This window comes from Budorcas taxicolor, chromosome 3 (assembly GCF_023091745.1).
Source record: "Budorcas taxicolor isolate Tak-1 chromosome 3, Takin1.1, whole genome shotgun sequence".
Classification (NCBI taxonomy): domain Eukaryota; kingdom Metazoa; phylum Chordata; class Mammalia; order Artiodactyla; family Bovidae; genus Budorcas; species Budorcas taxicolor.
In genome coordinates, this window is record NC_068912.1 from 83,937,933 (window position 1) to 83,959,839 (window position 21,907).

At 38.4% G+C, this 21,907-nt stretch overlaps 1 protein-coding gene across 1 annotated transcript in view; it reads right to left on the reverse strand.

Moving 5' to 3' along the window:
* PATJ (PATJ crumbs cell polarity complex component) overlaps window positions 1-21,907 on the reverse strand; it is a 371,645-nt gene that overhangs the window by 338,789 nt on the left and 10,949 nt on the right. Inside the window, exons 5-7 of the mRNA XM_052636620.1 lie at window positions 20,938-21,133; window positions 18,402-18,530; window positions 841-1,059 (exon numbers count right to left, since the gene is read on the reverse strand). Of these exons, the coding sequence (XP_052492580.1) occupies window positions 841-1,059; window positions 18,402-18,530; window positions 20,938-21,133 (544 nt within the window). The remainder of the gene's footprint in view (window positions 1-840; window positions 1,060-18,401; window positions 18,531-20,937; window positions 21,134-21,907) is intronic.

The window sequence follows — 21,907 nt, forward strand, 5'->3', positions numbered from 1 at the left end:
ATAATAATTATTATTATATAACTATAACAATTGTTAGCAATCAGAATATTATTATTATTAGTGTCTATTGCCCTTGACCTGGAGAAGGCAATGGCACCCCACTCCAGTACTCTTGCCTGGAAAATCCCATGGATGGAGGAGCCTGGTGGGTTACAGTCCATGGGGTCGCACAGAGTTGGACACGACTGAGCAACTTCACTTTCACTTTTCACTTTCATGTACTGGAGAAGGAAATGGCAACCCACTCCAGTATTCTTGCCTGGAGAATCCCAGGGACGGGGGAGCCTGGTGAGCTGGCGTCTATGGGGTCTCACAGAGTTGGACACGACTGAAGAGACGTAGCAGCAGCAGCCCTTGGCCAGTTTGGTCTTATCAATGATAATACTCATACATTGACCAGTATTTACAGTTTCCCCTCCACTACCTGGATATTTCTTTCCCAATCCAATGAAATAGGAATGGCAGATATTATTAGTCTCCAATTTACAGATGAGTAGTAGAGGCTCTGCTACTGCTGCTAAGTTGCTTCAGTCGTGTCCGACTCTGTGCGACCCCGTGGACTGCAGCCCACCAGGCTCCTCAGTCCCTGGGATTCTCCAGGCAAGAGTACTGGAGTGGGTTACCACTGCCTTCTCCTGCTGAAACCGTAACCCTGAGAAATGACAAAGAAGAAAATCAAACTTGTCTAGTGTCTCCAAGTTGGGCTCTCCTCTGCTTCATTGTTGAGCACTGAGACATGACCCACATTCACACGGCACTTGGAACTGAAAGCATTTCTAATCCGGCAATGTATCACACCCAGTACTGAATCCATGATGAAAGAATAATTTATATACTCACAGAACTAGGGCTCCTGTTGGCCACAGCAGGCAAAGCAACAGGCAAGGCTGCAGGAGTAGGAGGGGTTATGCAAATTTCACCAACTGGGTCTCTTGCAACAAGCATCCTGACAGAATTCCCACAGTTCCTTAGCACTTGCGCAACTTGCTCACTGGTCATTCCCTGCACATTTGTGCCACCAATCTTCAAGATGTGATCCCCTGTTTTGAGTCTTCCATCCTTTAATCCAAGAAAACAGAAAAACAAAATTATTCTGAGAAATCATTGATCTAATTTCACTCATTAATAACAATTCATCAGAAGGAGAAAGAAAGTAGGCCTTAAAACTAAAGTCTATTCCCCATCCTTCCTTTTCCCATCCTTCCTTTTCCCCAGTTTTGCAGAAGCCTGTATGAAAGAAGGTGTTAGATCAAAATAATGAGTAGAAAACTATATGTTTTACTGTGAATTCTGCAGAAGACACTAGAAGCTACTGCAAGCAAACAGAAGTTGTGAAACAGAAAGGCAATTCAATTCAGAACCATTTGGAAAGACTTAGAGAAAAGTAATAGATGCAAGGAGGAAATTATTATGGAAGAAGAAAAAACTAATTGCTGGATTTCTACTTTAAGCATTGATAATTTGATATTCTATTTTTACCAAGGCAACAAATATGAAATAAAATAACCAACTACTTGACAGTCAGTATTCATGAAAAATAAGGGTAGGATGCTTCTGTGAATAAATGATTCTTGAACAAAATTATGCCCTGAACACAGAATAAAAAATATGGAGATAAGTATTTGCATACTTGACTTGGACAAAGGACATTTCATGCTAAGTACATATTTAATAATTTCCTAAGCATTATTTTTTTTCCTATTTTACCTCAACTCAATTTAAAATGATGCAGATAATTTGCACCTGTCACTGAAATTCAAACAGTTTCTTCTTTCAGAAAAACAGGTGTCATACAGAATTCACAAGTGCAAAAACAATCATAATCAGATTGATAGGAAAGACACCAAAATGATAGCTAGCTTTTAAAGTCCGGCAGCCCCAAATACTGCATATTACTGATACTTTCTGATTAACATTCTCCTTTCATAGCCTATCTATTGTAGAAGGAAACTAAAAGGTATAGAATCCTTTTTGTTCTTTAACAGAAATCATAAATCAATGATAGCCAATAAATAGCTATGCCAAAATTCAAAGTCATAGCATGCTAATCACACATTCAAATATAAAAGTTTATTAACTCACAGATTCTTTCAAAAGAGAGAAAAAATTATGCATAAGGGCAAAGATAGTATGAAAGGCAAAAAATTAAAATAGCTGAGAAAGGGGTAATATACTATTACAGAGATAACACAGTATCATTTATATATATATATATTTTTTTTTAAGAAAAAAATACTTTAATTCAAGTTAGCATGTCCATGCTAAATTAGCATAATCCATAGCATTTATGGGTTTAAAAAATATTTATTACTCTGTATTATAAGCTCTCTGCTAGGTTGTTATACATGATAATTTCAATTCAAAAACTATTTGAAAATCTAAAGGATTTTAGGTCTGAGCTACAAAAGAAATAAATGTTTCTCCAAAAATTAAAAAATAACACTAAATACCTACCCAATTCAGAAAATGAAATTATTACTACTTTTGATTCCAAGCTATTTCTATCATTGGTCTTTAATTAAAAGGCAGCATGTCATTGGCAGAAAATAATGCTGCTGCTGCTGCTGCCCCTAAGTTGCTTCAGTCGTGTCCGACTCTGTGCGACCCCATGGACTACAGCCTACCAGGCTCCTCTGTCCATGGAATTTTCCAGGCAAGAGTACTGGAATGGGGTGCCATCGCCGTCTCTGAGAATATAATGACTTTATAAAATAAATGCTCTTTCCCTTAAGGAATTAAAGGAAGGTATTAAGTATTGGGTGGCCAAAAAGTGCACACTGTTTAAAGTAAAAATAAAAGACATTTTAATTTTCACTAAGAATTTTACTGAACATATTCACTAACCAAATGAACATTTTGGCCAAACCAAAATAAGTACGCCCACCTTATGCTACTCACATTTCCAAAGCCCTGGCCAATAATTTGAAGGATAGGGAAAATACCAGTTTATAGACATAAAGCAAAATTACTGGGAATAACCAATTGTTCAGGGGCCTCAAGCTGGGCCTTGATTATTCTTTACCATCTGAGCCACCAGGGAATGCTTGATTATTCTAGAAAGAAAATTCCTCACTTTCCTCAATAGTTCACGCCCACTCTCTAATCCTTGCCTGGTCCCATTCCTTCTTAGTATTAAAAGTTGTGCGTGCTTAGTCACTCAGTCATGTTCGACTCTTTGCAAGCCCATGGACTGTAGCCCACCAGGCTCCTCTGTCCAAGGGGATTCTCCAGGAGGAAATACTGGAGTGGGTTGCCATGCCCTCCCCCAGAGGATCTTCCCAGGCCAGGGATTGAACCCAGGTCTCCCACATTGCAGGTGGAATCTTTACCATCTGAGCCACCAGGGAAGTCCTTGAATACTGGAGTGGGCAGCCTATCCCTTCTCTAGGGGATCTTCCTGACAAACTGGGGTCTCTTGTATAGCAAGCAGACTCTTTACCAGCTGAGCTACCAGGGAAGCCTAATATTAAAGGTTAATGGATAGCTATTATAACATGATTCATAATTGCCTGATACCAAAAAGTCAATAATTCATGACAACTTTTAAATAGGTTGTGCTCTACAAGTCACCTTTGGGAGAAAACAGGGTAACTCAATATATGTGATGTCCCTAGAATTCCTCCACAGCACATGAAAGACATTTCTGCAAAACAAAGACGTTTTACACTGCCAATACCAATTAAAAAAAAAAAAAAAACACTTCTAACTGCTGAAAATTTCTGAAATAGCTGAACAGAATCCTCAAAAGATGTATGTTTCAGGTACTGTGAATTTTGGAGAGTACCTTGGGACAATATCAAATAATTTTCCTATCCATGGAATTAATCCTAATAACATCTACTGATTGCTCATTGTAGCTTGTTGTTCTTGTTTAGTCAATAAGCCCTGTCTGACTCTTTTGAGACCCCACCATCAACTGCAGCCTGTCAGGCTCCTCTGTCCATGGGATTTCCCAGGCAAGAGTATTGGAGTGGATTGCCATTTCCTTCTCCAGGGAATCCTTTTGACCCAAAGATCAAATTCACCTCTCCTGCACTAGTAGGTTCTTTATCAATGAGCCACCAAGGAAGACCCCTCATTGTAACTATGTACCAATGAACATTTCTAAAAAATTCATATAAATCAATATTTTTTCATTTCATTTACAACATTAGAGGCAGTAAACAGTAAAATGACAAGTAAAGGCATTGGAGTCAGACACATCCAAGTTTATCCTGGCACTACTTTGGTTAAGGTGTAGGGCCACAGATCAGTTACTGACCCTACATAAATCTCAGATCCTTCTTTAAGCAAGATGGGGATAAATTCCTCTCTCGTTGAGTTGTAAGCACTAAACTCAATACTACATGTCAAAAGCTTCAGCCTAGTGTCTTGCTTACAGCATTCTCAGATGCATCCATTTCTGATACTTCTGTAGACTCAGGTTTTCTTTGCCATATCCCCCAACTCTACCCCATACTGACTGATATGTACACAAAAGGAAATACAAGGGGCCATTTTATGAACTTTTTAAAATAAGAAACACTGACTTGCTTTTCTAACTTTCTGTTACACAAGTTTACAGCCTTTAAAGAAAGTATTTAGTATTAATTAACCCCTTTAGCAGAATGTAAGTATCACTTTACAATCAACCTCAACCACACCTAACTAAGGACCTAAGACATTGATACGCCCTTACCATGAAGATTGCCATAGTCAACAGTGAGTATTAATAGTCAAAAGTATGAGTACATTTTAATGAAAAACAATATTCCCTTTAATAATTTTAAAGCCATAATCAGGCTACATAAGCAACAACTCTAAAGATTTAGCAACAAAACACAGAGTTAGTTGAAGAGATTTGATCTGCCATTTAGCTGGGATGAGGAGGAGAGGAAAGAGAATACTGCTCTGTCCCCTATATTTAGGTCTCACCATGGGCTTCCTGGTAGTTCAGCTGGAAAGAATTTGCCTGCAGGGCAGAAGACCCTAATTTGATTCCTAGGTCAGGAAGATCCCCGGGAGAAGGGATAGGCTGCCCACTCTGATATTCTTGGACTTCCCTGGTGACTCAGACAGTAAAGAATCTGCCTGCAATGCAGGAGATCTGGGTTCGATCCCTGGATTGGGAAGATCCCCTGGAGGAGGGCATGGTAACCCACTCCAGTACCCTTGCCTAGAGAATCCCCAGGGACAGAGGAACCTGGTGGGCTACAGTTCATGGGGTCCCATAGAGTTGGACACGACTGAGGGATTAAAACAGCACAGCACATACTCCTTATATAAGAGAGCCAACAGCAATATTACTGTTACAGCTGGCAATTCCCTGATAGGCTTGACCAACACTGGACAGGTGTACACAAGAAAATGAAAACACTGGGATCAACTCTGAGTAGGTAGATTTAAACAGTAAATCTGCCACATGTGGGCTCAATTCTGACTCTGCCATTTTTAAGTTGTGTAGCTTTGGGCAATTTCTTAAGTTTCCATATCTATAATTTGGTAATAAAATCTATGACTGTTTTAAGAATTATACAAGAATACTGTATATTAGGCAGACAACAAAGTCCAGCATGAAAACTCATGTCTACATTATGACTCTGATGCGCACATGACCACCCCATTCTGAAGACCTGAAACAGTGACAATCCCTTCCAGGAAAGGGTGAAAATCAGACCTGGGCTTTTATTAACAGTGCCACCAATGAAAAACCTGCACATCACATTCTCCTTGTGGAAATTCATAATATACATCAGTATTTAATAGCTCAGATAATTCTTACAGTAAAGAAATCTACTTGATTTTGTTTAACTTGGTACTTTCTAAATTTCTTTGACCCTTTGTTCTTTAAAAAATAACCACTTTGCATCTTGAAAAATGCTACTCTAGCAAATAAGTCTATTAAAATTGCTAAAGGAGGGGGACAACAGAGGATGAGATGGTTGGAATGGCATCACCAACTCGATGAACATAAGTTTGACTAAGCTTCAGGAGCTGGTGATGGACCCGGAAGCCTGGCACGCTGCAGTCCATGGGGTCTCAAAGAGTCAGACACAACTGAGCGACTGAACTGAACTGAAAGGAGGGGGATTGAGTGGGAAAAGATGCCAAAATATTCCACAATATTTCATCTCAAAGTTGCTAAATTTTTCAAAAAAAAAAACTTAAAGATTATTATTTGTTTTGTGCCACAGATGTGTTTTGAACACCCATAAAAAGACATTCTCAACCTTCTTGATCTCCTTTACACTCAAAAATAATTGGGGATGAAGGAATAGGGACTATAAAAGGGCATAGACCTTTGTGGGTGATGAATATGTTTATTATCTTGACTGTAGTGATAGCTGGTACCGTGGTTACACTTAATGTGTCATCTTGGTTAAACTCTGGTGCCAAATTATATAAAAATTCTATTTTCTAAAACAAACAAAAACAAACAAAAAATTGTGAGAAAAACAGTATTCTTAAATTGTTACAAATCTCTTTAGTATCTGACTTAAAAGAAGACAGCTGAATTTTCATATTTGCTTCAGCATTCAGTGTGTTGTCACGTGTTGCTCTGGTTGAAGTATACAAAGAAAATATGGCCTTTATCAGATATATATTTGGAAAATGGGAGACTATTTCCATAGCTCTTTCAGCCTAATTCTTTGATAACACACCAAAACTTGACAAGTGATGATTTCTTAAAGATTAGTTGCAATGAGGAATCTGAAACATCAACAAGTTTTCAGATAATGTTTAATTAAAATCTATTCATTGATCTTGAATTATGAATAGGTTTTTTTTCTACCTGTATATTATTTTGCCATTCTAAACATTTATCTTCGGAAAATACTGACTCACAGCTACTCAGATCTTCTAAATACCGACATACAATCAATACATTATTTAATATTAAAAATCATATTCATTAATATCACTAAGATGTCTTCAAGAAAATTAGATACCGAAGGAACATTTTATGCAAAGATGGGCTCGATAAAGGACAGAAATGGTATGGACCTAACAGAAGCAGAAGATATTAAGAAGAGGTGACAAGAATACACAGAACAACTGCACAGAAAAGGTCTTCACAACTCAGATAATCACGATGAGTGATCACTCATCTAGAGACAGACATCCTGGAATGTGAAGTCAAGTGGGCCTTAGGAAGCATCACTATGAACAAAGCTAGTGGAGGTGATGGAATTTCAGTTGAGCTATTTCAAATATGTCAACAAATTTGGAAAACTCAGCAGTAGCCACAGGACTGGAAAAGGTCAGTTTCCATTCCAATCCCAAGGAAAGGTAATGCCAAAAAATGCTCAAACTACCACACAATTGCACTCATCTCACATGCTAGTAAAGTAATGCTCAAAATTCTCCAAGCCAGAGAGAGACAGAAAGATGGCGGAGGAATAGGACGGGAAGACCACTTTCTCCCTCACAAATTCCTCAAAAGAACATTTCAACGCTGAGCAAACTCCACAAAACAACTTCTGTAGGCTGGCAGAGGACATCAGGCAACCAGAAAAGCAGACCATTGTCTTCAAAAACAGGTAGGAAAAAATATAAAAGACGAAAAAGGAGACAAAGGAGGTGGGGAGGGAGCTCCGTCCCGGGAAGGGAAGCCCGTCCCGGGAAGGGAATTTTAAGAAGAGAGGTTTCCAAACACCAGGAAACACTCTCCCTGCCGAGTCTGTGGCGAGTCTTGGAAACACGGAGGGCAACATAACAGGAAGGAAAAATAAAGAAATAATTAAAACCAAGAGATTACAAGCCCAACAGTAACTCCCCCAGCGGAAAAGCGGCACAGACGCCTGCATCCGCCATTGGGAAGTGGGGGCAGGGCAGGGACGCGCGGGAGGCGCGGGCTGCAGTGCTTTGTAAGAATCGGGCAGGAACGCCCCACGCGCAACCAGAACGATCTAACTTGCGCTAGCAAACCAGACCGTGGGATAGCTACCGCCCGAAAAGCTCGAACATAAGACAGCGCCAGGACCGAGCACAGAACAAAGGACAGAACAGAAAAAGCCGGCTGCAGACCATCCCCTGCCGGGGACAGGCAGCCAGAGCCGTAAGGACTGGTAAGGGGCAATTGCAGACCCGGAGAGACTTTACTTACCTAACTGCAAGCAGGCTTCTTTGCTAAGACTTCTGGGGGTGCTGGACAGTCACAATCTGCCTCACGGGGGACGCCAGCGGGCCACCCAGAAAGCTGAGCAGCAGCGGCAGAAAAGGTGACAAGCCGCGGCGATCGCGCTCGCCAAACTCCTGAGCTACTCGGACCTGGGAAGGGCACAAAACGCAGTCCCAGCCGAATCTGTGCCTCTGAGGACGGCCTGAGCGCCGAACCTGAGCGGCTTGGACCGGGGAAGTGCACGCAGCCTAGGGCCGGCCCCAGAGGGTTCCCGGCTGTGCATCGTAGAGCCGGAGCGGTTTGTGCGCCGCGAGAAGGGACAGGTCAAGTGGGGCTGAGACACTGTGTGCACACGACAGTGCTATTTGTTTGCAGAATCCCCCCTCCCCACAGCGCGACTGAACTAGTGAGCCTAAAAAACCAGCAAACGCAAGAAGTTAAACAGAGGGAACCACCTTGGAAGTGATCCCACACGGCCCAAAACATCAGAGAAGGGCCAGATATATTTTTACTATTTTTAAAATCATTCCTTTTTTTTTTTTCTAACTTTTTTTTTAATTGTTAAGTCTTCTATCTCTCCTCTAATTTTTATTACTATAACCTATTATTACTATTTAGAAAAAAAAAAAAGACTTTTTTTTTTTAAAGGCAAACACCATATATAGCCTTTGGATGGTTGTTGGTGGTTTTTTGTGGTTTTTTTTGTTTGTTTGTTTGTTTTGTTTTTTTGTTTGTTTGTTTTTTTAATAATTCTTGTTTTTTCTTTCTTTCTTTCTTTCCTCCTTTTTCCTTCTGCTTCTTTTCTTTAATATTGTATTTTTGAAAATCCAACCTCTACTCTAGATTTTTAATCTTTGCTCTTAGGTTTTTGTTGTCAATTTTGTACATTTAAAAGCCCAAACTTCACTACCCAAGTTTACCTGAGAGCGAGATTACTGGCTTGACCACTCTCTTCTCCTTTGGACTCTCCTTTTTCTCCACCAGGTGGCCTCTGTCTCTTTTCTCCCCCATCTCTTCTCTATCCAACTCTGTGAATCTCTGTGTGTTCCAGACGGTGGAGAACACCGAAGGAACTGGTTACTGGCAGGATTTGTGTCTCTCCTTCTCATTCCTCTCTCTTATCCTCCTGGTCACCTCTGTCTACTTCCTCCCTCTCCTCTTCCCCGTATAACTCCGTAAATACCTCTGAGCGGTCCAGACTATAGAGCGCACATAAGGAAGTGACTACTGGCTAGCTTGCTCTCTCCTCTTTTGATCTCACCACATCTCATTCCAGTCACCTCTAACTACCCCCTCCATCTTCTCTTCTCCTTGTAACTCAGTGAACCTCTCTGAGTGTCCCTCAATGTGGAGAAACTTTTCATCTTTAACCTCGATGTTTTATCATCGGTGCTGTATAGATGGAGAAGTCTAGAGGCTACTGTAAAAATAAAACTGAAGACCAGAAGCAGGAGGCTTAAATCCAAAGCCTGAAAACATTAGAGAACTCTTGAATTCAGGGAACATTAAGCAATAGGAGCTCATCAAATGCCTTCATACCTACACTGACACCAAGCTCCACCCAAGGGCCAACAAGTTCCAAAACAAGACATACCACTCAAATTCTCCAGCAACACAGGAACACTCCCCTGAGCTTCAATATACAGGCAGCTCAAAATTATTCCAAAACTTTTGATGGCTCATAACCCATTACTGGTCACTCCACTGCACTCCAGAGAGAAGAAACCCAGCTCCACCCACCAGAACTCCAACACAAGCCTCCCTAACCAGGAAACCTTGACAAGCCACTGATAGAACCCCACCCACAGTGAGGAAGCTCCATAATAAAGAGAACTCCACAAATTACCAGAATATAAACAGGCCACCCCAAACGCAGCAATATAACCAAGATGAAGAGACAGAGGAATACTCAGCAGGTAAAGGAACAGGAGAGTTGCCCACCAAACCAAACAAAAGAGGAAGAAGTAGGGAATCTACCTGAGAAGGAATTCCGAATATTGATAGTGAAAATGATCCAAAATCTTGAAATCAAAATGGAATCACAGATTAATAGCCTAGAGACAAGGATTGAGAAGATGCAAGAAAGGTTTAACAAGTACCTAGAAGAAATAAAAAAGAGTCAAAATATAATGAATAACGCAATAAATGAGATCAGAAACACTCTGGAGGCAACAAATAGTAGAATAACGGAGGCAGAAGATAGGATTAGTGAAATAGAAGATAGAATGGTAGAAATAAATGAATCAGAGAGGAAACAAGAGAAACGAATTAAAAGAAATGAGGACAATCTCAGAGACCTCCAGGACAATATGAAACGCTCCAACATTCGAATTATAGGAGTCCCAGAAGAAGAAGACAGAAAGAAAGATCATGAGAAAATCCTTGAGGAGATAATAGTTGAAAACTTCCCTAAAATGGGGAAGGAAATAATCACCCAAGTCCAAGAAACACAGAGAGTTCCAAATAGGATAAACCCAAGGCGAAACACCCCAAGACACATATTAATCAAATTAACAAAGATCAAACACAAAGAACAAATATTAAAAGCAGCAAGGGAAAAACAACAAATAACACACAAGGGGATTCCCATAAGGATAACAGCTGATCTTTCAATAGAAACTCTTCAGGCCAGGAGGGAATGGCAAGACATACTTAAAGTGATGAAAGACAATAACCTACAGCCCAGATTACTGTACCCAGCAAGGATCTCATTCAAATACGAAGGAGAAATCAAAAGCTTTACAGACAAGCAAAAGCTGAGAGAATTCAGCACCACCAAACCACCTCTCCAACAAATTCTAAAGGATATTCTCTAGACAGGAAACACGAAAAGGGTGTATAAACCCGAACCCAAAAAAATAAAGTAAATGGTAACGGGATCATACTTATCAATAATTACCTTAAACGTAAATGGGTTGAACACCCCAACCAAAAGGCAAAGACTGGCTGAATGGATACAAAAACAAGACCCCTCTATATGCTGCTTACAAGAGACCCACCTCAAAACAAGAGACACATACAGACTGAAAGTGAAGGGCTGGAAAAAGATATACCATGCAAATAGAGACCAAAAGAAAGCAGGAGTGGCAATACTCATATCTGATAAAATAGACTTTAAAACAAAGACTGTGAAAAGAGACAAAGAAGGCCACTACATAATGATCAAAGGATCAATCCAAGAAGAAGATATAACAATTATAAATATATATGCACCCAATATAGGAGCACCGCAATATGTAAGACAAATGCTAACAAGTATGAAAGGGGAAATCAACAATAACACAATAATAGTGGGAGACTTTAATACCCCACTCACACCTATGGACAGATCAACTAAACAGAAAATTAACAAAGAAACACAAACTTTAAATGATACATTAGATCAATTAGACATAATTGATATCTATAGGACATTTCACCCCAAAACAATGAATTTCACCTTTTTTTCAAGTGCTCATGGAACCTTCTCCAGGATAGATCACATCCTGGGCCATAAATCTAAACTTGATAAATTCAAAAAAATCGAAATCATTCCAAGCATCTTTTCTGACCATAATGCATTAAGATTAGATCTCAATTACAGGAGAAAAACTACTAAAAATTCCAACATATGGAGGTTGAACAACACACTTCTGAATAACCAACAAATCACAGAAGAAATCAAAAAAGAAATCAAAATATGCATAGAAACTAATGAAAATGAAAACACAACAACCCAAAACCTGTGGGACACTATAAAAGCAGTGCTAAGAGGAAAGTTCATAGCAATACAGGCATACCTCAAGAAACAAGAAAAAAGTCAAATAAATAACCTAACTCTACAACTAAAGCAACTAGAAAAGGAAGAATTGGAGAACCCCAGAGGTAGTAGAAGGAAAGAAATCTTAAAAATTAGGGCAGAAATAAATGCTAAAGAAACAAAAGAGACCATAGCAAAAATCAACAAGGCCAAAAGCTGGTTCTTTGAAAGGATAAATAAAATTGACAAACCACTAGCCAGACTCATCAAGAAGCAAAGAGAGAAAAATCAAATCAATAAAATTAGAAATGAAAATGGAGAGATCACAACAGACAACACAGAAATACAAAGGATCATAAGAGACTACTATCAGCAGTTGTATGCCAATAAAATGGACAACGTGGAAGAAATGGACATATTCTTAGAAAAGTACAACTTTCCAAAACTGAACCAGGAAGAAATAGAAAATCTTAACAGACCCATCACAAGCACGGAAATTGAAACAGTAATCAGAAATCTTCCAGCAAACAAAAGGCCAGGTCCAGACGGCTTCACAGCTGAATTCTACCAAAAATTTCGAGAAGAGCTAACACCTATCCTACTCAAACTCTTCCAGAAAATTGCAGAGGAAGGTAAACTTCCAAACTCATTCTATGAGGCCACCATCACCCTAATACCACAACCTGACAAAGATGTCACAAAAAAAGAAAACTACAGGCCAATATCACTGATGAACATAGATGCAAAAATCCTCAACAAAATTCTAGCAATCAGAATCCAACAACACATTAAAAAGATCATACACCATGACCAAGTGGGCTTTATCCCAGGGATGCAAGGATTCTTCAATATCCGCAAATCAATCAATGTAATTCACCACATTAACAAATTGAAAAATAAAAACCATATGATTATCTCAATAGATGCAGAGAAGGCCTTTGACAAAATTCAACATCCATTTATGATAAAAACTCTCCAGAAAGCAAGAATAGAAGGAACATACCTCAACATAATAAAAGCTATATATGACAAACCCACAGCAAACATTATCCTCAATGGTGAAAAATTGAAAGCATTTCCCCTAAAGTCAGGAACAAGACAAGGGTGTCCACTTTCACTGCTACTATTCAACATAGTTCTGGAAGTTTTGGCCACAGCAATCAGAGCAGAAAAAGAAATAAAAGGAATCCAAATTGGAAAAGAAGAAGTAAAACTCTCACTGTTTGCAGATGACATGATCCTCTACATGGAAAACCCTAAAGACTCCACCAGAAAATTACTAGAGCTCATCAATGAATATAGTAAAGTTGCAGGATATAAAATCAACACACAGAAATCCCTTGCATTCCTATACACTAATAATGAGAAAGTAGAAAAAGAAATTAAGGAAACAATTCCATTCACCATTGCAATGAAAAGAATAAAATACTTAGGAATATATCTACCCAAAGACACTAAAAACCTATATATAGAAAACTATAAAACACTGATGAAAGAAATCAAAGAGGACACTAATAGGTGGAGAAATATACCATGTTCATGGATCAGAAGAATCAATATAGTGAAAATGAGTACACTACCCAAAGCAATCTACAGATTCAATGCAATCCCTATCAAGCTACCAGCCATATTTTTCACAGAACTAGAACAAATAATTTCAAGATATGTATGGAAATACAAAAAACCTCAAATTGCCAAAGCAATCTTGAGAAAGAAGAATGGAACTGGAGGAATCAACTTGCCTGACTTCAGGCTCTACTACAAAGCCACAGTCATCAAAACAGTATGGTACTGGCACAAAGACAGAAATATAGATCAATGGAACAAAATAGAAAGCCCAGAGATAAATCCACACACCTATGGACACCTTATCTTTGACAAAGGAGGCAAGAATATACAATGGAGTAAAGACAATCTCTTTAACAAGTGGTGCTGGGAAAACTGGTCAACCACCTGTAAAAGAATGAAACTAGATCACTTTCTAATACCGCACACAAAAATAAACTCAAAATGGATTAAAGATCTAAATGTAAGACCAGAAACTATAAAACTCCTAGAGGAGAACATAGGCAAAACACTCTCAGACATAAATCACAGCAGGATCTTCTATGATCCACCTCCCAGAACTCTGGAAATAACAGCAAAAATAAACAAATGGGATCTAATTAAAATTAAAAGCTTCTGCACAACAAAGGAAAATATAAGCAAGGTGAAAAGACAGCCTTCTGAATGGGAGAAAATAATAGCAAATGAAGCAACTGACAAACAACTAATCTCAAAAATATACAAGCAACTCCTGCAGCTCAATTCCAGAAAAATAAATGACCCAATCAAAAAATGGGCCAAAGAACTAAATAGACATTTCTCCAAAGAAGACATATGGATGGCTAACAAACACATGAAAAGATGCTCAACATCACTCATTATTAGAGAAATGCAAATCAAAACCACAATGAGGTACCACTTCACACCAGTCAGAATGGCTGTGATCCAAAAATCTGCAAGCAATAAATGCTGGAGAGGGTGTGGAGAAAAGGGAACCCTCCTACACTGTTGGTGGGAATGCAAACTAGTACAGCCACTATGGAGAACAGTGTGGAGATTCCTTAAAAAATTGCAAATAGAACTACCTTATGACCCAGCAATCCCACTGCTGGGCATACACACCGAGGAAACCAGAATTGAAAGAGACACATGTACCCCAATGTTCATCGCAGCACTGTTTATAATAGCCAGGACATGGAAACAACCTAGATGTCCATCAGCAGATGAATGGATAAGAAAGCTGTGGTACATATACACAATGGAGTATTACTCAGCCGTTAAAAAGAATTCATTTGATTCAGTTCTGATGAGATGGATGAAATTGGAGCCGATTATACAGAGTGAAGTAAGCCAGAAAGAAAAACACCAATACAGTATACTAACACATATATATGGAATTTAGAAAGATGGCAATGACGACCCTGTATGCAAGACAGGAAAAAAGACACAGCTGTGTATAACGGACTTTTGGACTCAGAGGGAGAGGGAGAGGGTGGGATGATTTGGGAGAATGGCATTCTATCATGTATACTATCATGTAAGAATTGAATCGCCAGTCTATGTCTGACGCAGGATACAGCATGCTTGGGGCTGGTGCATGGGGATGACCCACAGAGATGTTATGGGGAGGGAGGTGGGGGGGGGGGGTCATGTTTGGGAACACATGTAAGAATTAAAGATTTTAAAATTTAAAAAAATAAATAAATAAAAAAGAGGCATTACTTTGCCAACAAAGAAAAATTCTCCAAGCCAGGCTTCAGCAAAATGTGAACTGTGAACCTCCAGATGTTCAAGCTGGCTTTAGGAAAGGCAGAGGAACCAGAGAGCAAATTGCTAACAACTGCTGGATCATGGAAAAAGCAAGAGAGTTCCAGAAAAACATCTATTTCTGCTTTATTGACTATGCCAAAGACTTTGACTGTGTGGATCACAGTAAACTGTGGAAAATTCTGAAAGAGATGGGAATACCAGACGACCTGACCTGTCTCTTGAGAAACCTGTATACAGGCCAGGAAGCAACAGTTAGAACTGGACATGGAACAACAGACTGGTTCCAAATCAGGAAAGGAGTACGTCAAGGCTGTGTATTGTCACCCTGCTTATTTAATTTATATACAGAGTACATCATGAGAAATGCTGGGCTGGAAGAACCACAAGCTGGAATCAAGATTGCTGGGAGAAATATCAATAACCTCAGATATGCAGATAACACCACCCTTATGGCAGAAAGTGAAGAGGAACTAAAAAGCCTCTTGATGAAAGTGAAAGAGGAGAGTGAAAAAGTTGGCTTAAAGCTCTACATTCAGAAAACGAAGATCATGGCATCCAGTCCCATCACTTCATGGCAAATAGATGGGGAAACAGTGGAAACAGTATCAGACTTTATTTTTCTGGGCTCCAAAATCACTGCAGATGGTGACTGCAGCCATGACATTAAAAGACGCCTGCACCTTGGAAGGAAAGTTATGACCAACCTAGATGGCATATTGAAAAGAAGAGACATTACTTTGCCAACAAAGGTCTGTCTAGTCAAGGCTATGGTTTTTCCAGTGGTCATGTATGGATGTGAGAGTTGGACTATAAAGAAAGCTGAGCACCGAAGAATTGATGCTTTTGAACTGTGGTGTTGGAAAAGACTCTTGAGAGTCCCTTGGACTGCAAGGAGGTCCAACCAGTCCATCTAAAGGAGATTAGTCCTGGGTGTTCTTTGGAGGGACTGATGTTGAAGTTGAAACTCCAATATTTTGGCCACCTAATGCAGAGAGCTGACTCATTTGAAAAGACCCTGATGCTGGGAAAGATTGAGGGCAAGAGGAGAAGGGGATGACGGAGGATGAGATGGCTCGATGGCATCACCAACACAATGGACAAGGGTTTGAGGGAACTCCGGGAATTGGTGATGGACAGGGAGGCCTGTTGTGCTGTGCTTCATGGGGTTGCAAAGAGTCGGACATGACTGAGTGGCTGAACTGAACTGAACTGAATATCACTAAGAATCTAATCAGAGAAATATTTTCTAAAATTCTAATTTCTGCTTGAAAATTCAAATTATCATCAGTAACAAATGCTGCTAGCTATTTTCCTTTAAGTAACAGGCTTACTTCATTCATTTCAAGGAAACGTCTACCAGATAGCCAAGGCTGAATAATAATTTTTCTATCAGTTATTCTTTCAAAAATAAAAATAACATTCTAGATTGGCAGCTGCTGGGGAGGCAGGGTGCAAGGTGGGCAAAATGGATGAAGAAGGTCAAAAGAAACAAAATTTCAGCTATAAAATAAGTAAACCATAGGGATGTAAACCATAGCACGGTGACTATAGGTGAAAATGCTGTATTGTATACCTGAAAGCTGCTAAGAGAGTAGATCTTAAAAGCTCTTTTCACAAGAAAAAAAATTTTAACTATGTGGTAATGGACGTTAATTAGACTCAGTGCACATCATTATTCTGTACACCTAAAACTAAAATAATACATCTAAAAAAAATTAAATCCCAAAAATTCTGTAAATAAAGGCAAAAAACTAAAAAATATAATAAACTTTAAAAATTAAAATGCTGTTCCATATTAAAAAGTGGCCACTTTGTCTCACAAATGTTTTTCCTCAAGACAACCACCATACTTCAGTGTATGGCAGAATATACTCCATTCTGCAACACAATATTAAAAACACATGCACTTAAAGGTCAAACTCTACTTAAATTAGTTTTTATTGCACTTTTTAAAGTGAAACTGCCATTTTTGTTGTTGCAGCACATGGTAAAGAAGAAAGCAGTGAGTCCTAGTACAGCTCGGTGCCATTGCTCTAATACATACAAAGGGAACGGCAGGCCTAGTCTACCACTGCTTACTCAGCATCAGTGCAAACGTCAACATGGTGAAAAGGCTAATACATCTTAGTATTATTATGTAAGTCATTTTGATCTTATAAACCCCCTGCAAGAAACTCAGGGACCCTCAGGGCCCACAGACAAAACTCTGAAAGCCATTATGCTAAGTAAATAAACTTAGCTGCTGAAAGAATAATAGGAATATTCGTAGCTCCACAGTTTGTATAAGAAGAAACCATCTTGACTAGAAATAGGGAGCTGAGAAGTTTGCCTCAAAGCTATACATGCACAGGAAGTTCATTTTTATTGATACTTTATATGTTTTTTACTAATACTCTGTATGTTCACATTTATTGATACTTTTATGTTTATATGTTTTCATTAATATTTTATATGAAGGAATAAATGTCTATGTAACTAGACATAAATCCTATGGACAGAGGAGCCTGGCAGGCCCCAGTTTATAGGGTAGCAAAAGAGTCAGACACAACTTAGTGACCAAACAGCAACAACAAAGATGTGAACCCATACAATTTACATGTCATACTGATTATCATGGACAGTCTATGCAACATGAACTCATTATTAAGTAGCTTCAAATTTCTAAAGTGCTTTTTAAAAATTCACTGTAGTACTTAACATTTTCTTCGATGTAAAACTAAGCACAAATAGTTAATAAATTTTTAAATGGCCCACTTTCAGTTTAAACACTGCTAAATCATAAAGGGTAGTATTTTTATTTATACTGTCAAAAAATTATAATTCTCGTGAAATTTATCTCATGCAATATTGGGATAAAATTTTATAATCATTGTACTATCTGATCTTAACATTTACACCCTTGAGAGATACACAGGGAGAAAATAACATAGATACTCAGAATGCCATACCCATTAATGATTCCTTTCAATAAAAAATATTGTCTTTTGATAGAGTCAAGATGACTGTCAATCACAGGGCAAAAAAAAAAAAACCATACACACACACTGAAAAAAGTTGATTTAGGAGCTTTTTAAAATATAGCAGAGTGAGTACACATTAACACTTATAGAAAAAAAACATTTTTAGCTATCCTTAAGTTCTGGTTACAGAATCATAATTCTAGTAACCCATGTTATATAATTACATTTTAAGCTGTACAATTTAAATTGTATAAAACCAAAATGAAATCAAAGAAGGTCAACTTACTCGATCTGCTAATCCTCCAGGAACTATAGTTCTTACAACGACACCACTTGATTTTCCCCCAACGATTCCAAAACCTAATCCAGAGCCATCATTAATGAGCTCAACATCTTCAATATGACCCCAACGAATCTGCAAAGTAATAGCAAGCAAAAATCAAAGTGTTAGTAAAAACACATACATTCATTGCTTACCAATACAGTAATTATTAGAGTAACAGATATGCCAAAAAAATTTAATATTCATTCATGTAATTAATCAAGTCAACTTTCTAGTGACTCAGAGATGATTTCTATAGGATCAGAGATCCTCTTAAGGATTTTATAACCTGGTAGAGAGGTAAACTAAAACATAAACAATTAAAATACAAGACAGAATATTGGATCATAAGACACTGTAGCTCCAAGCTGACAGAAACACATTGCCTCATTCCCCTGTCTATGTATGATACCTAGCACAGTGCCAATCATCTAGTAGGAACCAATAAATATGTGTTTATCTGAATTAAAAGAGAATCATAAAATACTATAAAGATGGGAGGGCTATAGAGACAAGAGGTCAAATCCAATGAAAAATTATGAAAGACTTCAAGGAAAAAAGGCAACGCACTCCAGTATTCTTGCCTGGAGAATTCCATGGCCAGAGGAGCCTCACGGGCAAGGAGTTGGACATGACTGAGCGACTAACACTTTCAAGGAAAAGGCAGCATTTTAATTGCTCTACAAAGAAAAAATACATTCAAGCAAAAGGGAAATTTAAGAACAAAGCTAGGCTTAGATAAAGAGAATAAATGAAGGTTTTAGAAGAGGAAACAACAGGAGCAAAACAGTGATTTAGAAAGAATCTGGCAGCAGTGTGAAGCATAAGATGGTAAGGAGGACAGAGTGATCAGAATGATTGAAGAGACTCTGAAGGAGAAGAAATGTAGACCCAACTGAAGATATTGGCAAAAGGATTATACAAAATCAGACTAAAAGACATAGCATGTTTCCTCTAACAGCAGGCTCCATCAGAAGTATACATTAAATCCACATAATTCACCTGCAGGGCAAAAGTCTACCTCTCAAGACATTAGGACATACTTAGTTTTTCTCTTATACTAAATTGGAAAGTTATTACACAATGTTGAAAATAACCAGAGTTATCAGGAATATCTAATAGATTCACACCTGGCACAATATCTAGTATCCAGGAAGCAACAATGTTTGCTAAAACTGCCTGAATTAGGGACAGCAGTTAATATTCTGCCCCATGCACTATGCTTAGCTCTTCACATGCATTCTCATTTAAGCCTCACATTTAATGCAATCTCATTTAATCCTCACAACATCTCTGTGAACTAGACAACATCTCTGTGAACTAGACACTTTGGTATTAACTTCCAAGCAACAGATGATGAAACTGAGGTGTGGAGAATTCAAAGCATCTGCCCAGTAAGACTCAGTTATGAAGAGCTGGACTTGAACTCACCTTAGCCTGACTCCGGACTCCTTAACCACTATGCTAAGCAACTTCCCACTTTGTTCATTCCATTTATTATGTAAATTGTGTTGTATAAATATTACTGATTACAATAGGGAAAATGTCTGTACATTAGTGTTGTGACCTTGTACTGTACCCAGAAAGTCTATTTTTTCTTTTTCCTAATGAATGAAAATTAAATAAATCAGCCAGCACTTAGTGTTATAAGAAAATAAGATTTATTAGATTGTGTTCTGAAGATGCAGGTCAAAAGCTGTGAAATGTTACAAAGCAAGTTTAAAGATTCCCAAAGGAACATAAACTTTTATTCTTTTTTTAAAAACTTTTATTCTTTTAAATTGTTCAGTACACATCCACACACACACACACACACACACTTCTGTAATTTTGCAGTATCCATAATCTAGGCATAAAAAATCCAATTTATAAAAATAATATTTTTAAAGCAAATAACCAAATCTTAAGATACTCATAGTAAATCTCTAATAAAAATTTCTAGCTTAATTCAGTTCAGTTCAGTCGCGCAGTTGTGTCCAACTCTTTGTGACCCCATGAATCACAGCATGCCAGGCCTCCCTGTCCATCACCAACTTCTGGAGTTCACTCAGACTCATGTCCATTGAGTTGGTGATGCCATCCAGCCATCTCATCCTCTGTCGTCCCCTTCTCCTCTTGCCCCCAATCCCTCCCAGCATCAGAGTCTTTTCCAATGAGTCAACTCTTCACATGAGGCAGCAAATGTACTAGAGTTTCAGCTTAATTAGTTAAGTGGTTACATGACCAAGGAACTCTTTCCATTACCAAACAAATTACACCCAATACTATAAATTACCCCCTACGTTAAATAATAACCTTAAACAAGGAGAATCAGAGGACGCTGAAAAACACAACAAAAACTGTTCATGAACTATCTTGTTTAACATGCCAATGCTGTCTTTGGAGATGTAATCTTTCTTGAACTATGACAAGTAAAATGACATCTTCTAAATATCTTTACACTTATTAAAAAATGAAGGTATGATTGAAAATTAAGGATTTTTCCAAATTTGCAACTCACTGTGTCAGGCAGATTTGCATCAGGTAGGCTGGTAGAAATGCTGCTTTTTGTGTGGACTGGCTCCCTGGCCACGACTAGACGCAAAGATCCAGTGGTTTCTTGTAACAATGCAATTGCTTGCTGGTGGGAAATGTTCTGATCCAGTGGTGTGTGATTAATAGCCAATATCTGATCATTTTCCCTTAACCTTTGATCCCTTGATGATAGAAGAAAATAGTAAGTGATATAACAGCCAGATTTTTCTAACTTTCTATTTTATATTAGAGTACAGCCGATTAACAATGTTGCGATAGTTTCAGGTGGAACAGCAAAGTGACTCAGCCATACATATACATGTATCTATTCTCCCCCAAACTCCCCTCCCATCCAAATGGCCTGGTTTTCAAGATGTATTATTCAAGTAGTTTATACCTTATGGTACTACTTCACGTAACACAATTATTGAAATATTTAATTGCATAATGTAACAGAGCTCTTCAGAGTGCTTTTCATCAAAGCACTTATTAGCTAATTAACCAATTAAGTAGTGCATCCCTACACACCACACCATTTTAAAAGCCATTTGGCTGGAAAATAAGCAAAAACAATGTATAGGGCCCCAGTGCTAAAGTTTTGCAAGTACAGGCATTGTCCTCATTGCGGCACTACCCTGTACCCCTGAACTCCTTCCAATCTGACTTCTCCATGTACCATATAGGGCTACATGGTCACCAGTAACCTCCACTCTAGCAGATTCACCCCATCTCCATTGTCCCTAACTTCTCCAACATTTGTCAATAGAAGCTAAACTCTCCTTGAAAAGCAAGAGAGATTATTTCCAAATCTATATCTGAGCCCTTATCTCCTTCCCATCACCAATCCCCAGCTGAAAACCAAGGAAAAAAGGATATTTTAAAAAAGAAATCAGCAAAATCTTAAGGGAAAAAAGTGCTATTATAGTTAATATTTTTTAAATTGATTTATTTTAATT